This window comes from Meleagris gallopavo, chromosome 7 (assembly GCF_000146605.3).
Source record: "Meleagris gallopavo isolate NT-WF06-2002-E0010 breed Aviagen turkey brand Nicholas breeding stock chromosome 7, Turkey_5.1, whole genome shotgun sequence".
NCBI lineage: Eukaryota > Metazoa > Chordata > Aves > Galliformes > Phasianidae > Meleagris > Meleagris gallopavo.
The window spans coordinates 23,905,423-23,910,613 of NC_015017.2; the positions used below are offsets into that span (position 1 = coordinate 23,905,423).

Consider the following 5,191-nt stretch of genomic DNA (forward strand, 5'->3'; position numbering starts at 1 on the left):
TAATTAACAACACACCCGGCTCCAATCAGCCGTTCACATCCTCTGAGAGCGGCCGCGCTAATTGCGAGGGGCTGAAGCTTCACGTGGGAGCCCGAAGGAACTGGGGTCGGTGCGGGCTCTCCCAAGAAGACCCGAATGCCAGGAAAACAAACGGGAAAACTTTGGTGAATGTTCCCCTCTCGAAATAGGTATCTCCGCCGAGAGCAGAGGGGTTCCTCCGGGCTCTGGGTTGGGCTCAAAGGGGCTCTCGTGGCGCCGGGGACCCGAGGATCTGAAGCTGTACAATGCCGTTTGATCGCAGACAGAAAGGCTATTTCTAGGAAACTGTTAACAATGAACTTCTAAAAAAAACCAAACCACTCAAACAACAACAACGAAAAACCACCCCCAAACTCGGCGGACGGAGTGCCAACAAATGCTTTCACGGGATGTGGGGCTCTGGCAGCGCGGAACGCGGCTGAGGAGGCAGAAATAGATTTCGGTGAATCCCGCAGCTGAGCAGAGAGAAGAGGAGCCCTTTCCTGGGGACATTCTGAGCAAAAGTGCGCATTGAAGGACAAAAAGACAGAGCACGGAACAGCAAAACGGAACGCGCTCGGTCGCTGGAGAAAGCCCAGGGAATTCATAAGCTCCGCTTTAATTTTCTAATCTCTAGTTTCATTTTAATAGATCTCCGTAGTGTTGTTAAGGAGAGAGATTGCAATCAGCAGAGCCTTGGCAAGGTGATGTTCGGATATTAAAAACGTCTTCTTTCGCTTTAGTCTCTGTCTGTCTATAAAAAAATAAGCTCTCTCAGCACCTCACGTCAAAGCCGCGTTTAAATAAAATGTGTTTTTAAAATTACGCTTTCTGTATCGAAAGGTTTATTTAAGAAAAGCCTTCAGTAAAAAACGAAAGATAAACAGTGGCAGCGCCTGGGATTTAAATTACTTTTGTTCTATCCGCGTTGAGGCCGTCCTGAAAGGAGTAAATAGGTTTTCGTTCTAGGGAACGAATTCTGAATATCGTTGGGTGTTTTTTTTTTTTCCCTTAAAATTATGGGATTTTTTTTAAAGCTCGGATGCGTTATAAAAGATTACGAGCACCAAAATTTCTTTAAATTGGCATATTTCTCGAGCACGTCACGGTTACGGGTTATTTGTTTAATAAATCTTTTTGATGCTTTATTTTCTCATTTGGAAGGCCCTGAAATCTTCTCGTTACTTATATATTAGATGTTTTATTAGCGGTGGAATTATTATTAGGAGGAAATATACCGGAGCACGAGGACGGCGCAGTGCAGCAGCGATGCGCCCTCGTGTGGCTCCGGGTGGAGGAGCAGCCGCCTCCCTCCCGGCCGCTCCATTCGCTGTCGGTCACGGCTTTCTCCCTTTCTTTTTAAATAGAAACCTAAAGCCGCTATAATTGAGCATTTATGCAAGATTAATGCCGGGGTGGTTAGGTTTCCGCGGCCCTCTTTTGCGGTGTGGGAGCTTTTTAAAGGGATCGGAATCCCCTAAGACGGACGCTTAGAGCACCGCGGGGAACGGAAAGCGAACGCCCTGCTCTCGCGCTGTGGATTGGGACTCGGGAGAGACGCGAGAACGCTGCTGGAAGGTTGGGAGGAATGAAATCCGCGCCGCTCCGAGCGCTCCTAATTAATGGGCTTTGTGGGGAACGCGCAGCCGGGGGAAAACTGCCGAAATCGCACCCTCCTCACTACATTGCCAAGCGTTTCTCGCCGCCTCCGCTTTTTAGCCGGAGAGACAAAAGCAGTACTTGTTTCTCCAGGATTATTTTCTTTAAAATAAAAAAGAAGAAGACGGTCGGGGAGTTGCCGGGCCCGGCAGGGGAAGGGTCGGGGCGCGGGGCCGGCAGGGCTTTCCGCAGCGTTGCGGGGCGCTGCCATGGCCGTGTGTGTGCGTGTGTGGGGAGTGAGGGTGAGCGAGAGAGAGGGAGACGGAGAGAGGGTGGGTGGTGGTGGAAAATAACAGAGGAACCTTAAGGCGCCTAATTATTCAGAAAGGTTAAAGGTGATGACCTTGACATTTTGGAAGTTCAAAGGCATACACTTATGTTTTTCTTGCTAAGGGGTTTTTGAATTTTTTCCTTCTTAGCCGCGCCTCCCTCCGCTTCCACCTCTCGATTTTTTTTTAATTCTAGGGCCGCTCCTGACTCATTTGCGCACTTTTGCCTTCCGCGAACACGAGCGTAGCGAGAGCCGCTCCGTCCTATTCAAAAAAGCCAAATTCTTTTCTCACCCCTAGCCTTTATTGCACATTGCGGAAATCTCTTTTTCACCCACCAGAAGGTGTATAATATAACCCAATTAAGCTGTTTAGAACCTCGGCTTTTATGGTGTTGTCTAGACAGTTCAAGGTTTCGCAAACAGCCCAGCCGGGTCACGAAGCACAAAGCGGGGGGAACCTCCGCCGGCCCCCGCGCAGCCCCGCGGCTCCGAGACCCACCCCTCCGCTCCGCAGGTTTTTCCTCCCCACGAGCGCCGGCGCTTTATAGCTCCCTGTTGTCTCAGCCGCTCGGAGCCCTCGCTCTGCCTCAGCCTGCGCCGCAAGTAAACACTCATTGGCGTTGGGGGTTCGGGGCTTACCGGGGGCCTGACCAGTTAAAAGCCCTTTTCGTTGTTTATAGTAATGGCTCCAGCCGCAGGGACGGGCTGCAGGCAGCCGCGCTTGCTCTGCCTCGCACTGGGGAGGGAGCAGCTCGCTTACGAGGATCTACAAAGGCAGAGCCAGAGAGCTGGGCTATTATTTATTTAAAACGCATTTAGAGTAATCCGCCTTGGCTCCCTCCCGTCACTATTTAACTGAACTTGGCTCTAGCCCGGGATCCTTCGGAGATGGAAATCCATACAGTGCACGGAATTTATAACCTTAACTTTACTAGAAACCATTTATTCACATGAAAAAGACAGTGGCCCATGCTTTTGGATGACAATAGAAACATATATATATATATTTTATATATAGCGAACGTACATTTACCATCTCTTAAATAAACCGCATTCACTTAAAGGGAGGAAAGTGTTACCCTAACTCGAAAGCAACAACATAGCCCGCCCCGAACTCAATGAATTGTAAGCAAAAACTACCAGACACACCGCAGGTCCATTGCTGGTACTGAGGGAGAGGACAAAAAAAAAAAAAAGCACCTTTGGCGAGAACCACTTGAGAATAGACAGCTGGATTTACCCTAGGTTCCCTTAGCAGGAATCTGCTCCGCCAAGCCCCGAAATCTCCAGTGGCCATTCAGCGTGTGGAGCTGCGCATGGAAATGAAACTTTGAGTTCCGCAGGGCGGCTGTGTCATGTAAACCCATTCACTTTGCATTCGGATGGCAGGTCAGACTGACCGAGGGATTCTTTTTTTCTTCTTCTTTCTTCCTTTTCTCTTTCTCTCTCGATTTTTTTTTATTTTTTCCTTTATTTTTTTCTTTCTTTTTTCTTTTTCCTCCTCAAAACAAGGGATTTCCAGTGAAATATTGGAGTCGATCTCTGTTCAGTTTCTTTTCTTTCATCCTTCGATTCTGGAACCAGATTTTAACTTGTCGGTCAGTGAGGTTGAGCATTCTGGACAACTGCAGTCTTTTCTCTTTGTTTATGTACACGTTGAAGAAAAACTCACGTTCCAGTTCTCTTATCTGATATTTGGTATAGGGACACCTCTTTTTCCTCGATCGCTGAGGAACCGCTGAAATTAAAGAGAGAAAATGCTGATTTATGCAGAATACGACCGCGCTCGGCTGGGAAGAGCTCAGACTTTGCCCGTGTCCCCCCGCCCGGGGAAACAGCCCTCCAGCAGCTCCGAAAATATTCCCCGGGCTTTTGCTCTCCGGTTGACATAGGAAAAGAAAAATAATTAAAAAAAAAAAAAGAAGAAGAAGAATATTTTCCAACTTCTCCTTAAAAGAGAGCACTTCGAGCGCTACAGAGAGATATTTAAATGGGCTGGAAATATTCCAAGTTTCTCCAAGCCCTCTCGCCCCCACCCCGCCCCAAACAAACGAAGAGCTCAGCCTGCGACGCGGAGGCAGCTCCGAGCCCTACCTGTGAGATCTCGCCGTCCGCCCCCCGCCAAATCAACAATTTAATAACAATTAATATCCTCTTCCGAGAATACCTTAAGCCCACCTAAATTGGTTTCCTATCGTAAACACGCTTTACAACGGTGAAGGAAATCTTATAGGATATATAAAATCCTTTGGATGCTTATAAAATGGCACATAAAATGCGGCTTGACAAAGTGTCGGCCTTGTACTCTTGCCCCCGCGTCACCGCCGATCCCTACCTGAACTGTTGCTCTTCTCTGCAACAGCCTCACCGGGAGGGGAAGCGGCGCCGCTCGCCGTTGTCACTTTCTTCTCCTGGCCGGAAGGTGCCTTGCTGCAGGCGCTGTGCTGGGGCTTCAGCTCGCCCTTGTCCGCGTCCCCCTCGCCCTCGGAGTGCTGCTGGTACGGGGGAGCGGGGGCCGGCTCGTAGAACTGGTCGAAGCCCTGCGGCAGGATGCCGTTCCTCCCCACCGAGCTGTAGAAGTTGGAGGCGGCGGGAGACGCTCCGTGGTGGCCGCACACGGGGTCCGTTTTGAATAACATTTCCGTCCTCCTGTTCGCGGGCTGCAGAAAGTCTCTGTGCATCACCTCTTCAGCTGAGTAATAGGGAGCGTAACTGCCCCTGTACTGCCATTTGCTGCGCTCTAATCCGTATTCCCTGAATGCCACTTCGCGCACAGGTTGGACATGAGGTAAATTAGAAGAATAAGGAAAAGTCATTTGACAGGAAGACGATTGCGACAAAAAAGAGGGTTTCGTCGAGAAGTCTGAGGGCGAGACGTAATAAGCGCACCCTGGCAGATACATATTGGATGCGCCGTGACTGCAATCGTCAAACTCGGTCATGTCTTCCTTTTTGCGATTGCGAGCGACCGGGAGGCTTCAATGCATTGAACGAGATCCATCTATTGCACAAGAGGCTTTGGACAGGATCAACTAAGAAAAAATCCCCACCGTGTGCTGACGTGCAATTCATCTTGATTGATTCTAGTGGTAATTATGTCACGTGACGCAATGTAGAAATGTCCTTATATCTATATCGGCCCCTCGGAACGGCTCCCGAGATCTCTCCAAAGAGCCCTCGCGGCACTTGGAGATGAGCGGGCGGCCCCGCTCGCCTTTTCCCCTCCTTCTCCGGCGGCCGAGC

The 5,191-nt window shown here is 49.7% G+C and overlaps 1 protein-coding gene across 1 annotated transcript; it reads right to left on the bottom strand.

Moving 5' to 3' along the window:
- Positions 1-3,233: 3,233 nt before the first annotated feature.
- HOXD11 (homeobox D11) lies at positions 3,234-5,180 on the bottom strand. The gene is made up of 2 exons (XM_003207535.4): positions 4,284-5,180; positions 3,234-3,686 (listed from the first exon to the last, which is right to left on the bottom strand). The coding sequence occupies exons 1-2, from the start codon at positions 4,888-4,890 to the stop codon at positions 3,451-3,453; spliced, it is 843 nt and encodes a 280-aa protein (XP_003207583.1). The 5' UTR covers positions 4,891-5,180; the 3' UTR covers positions 3,234-3,450.
- Positions 5,181-5,191: the final 11 nt, after the last annotated feature.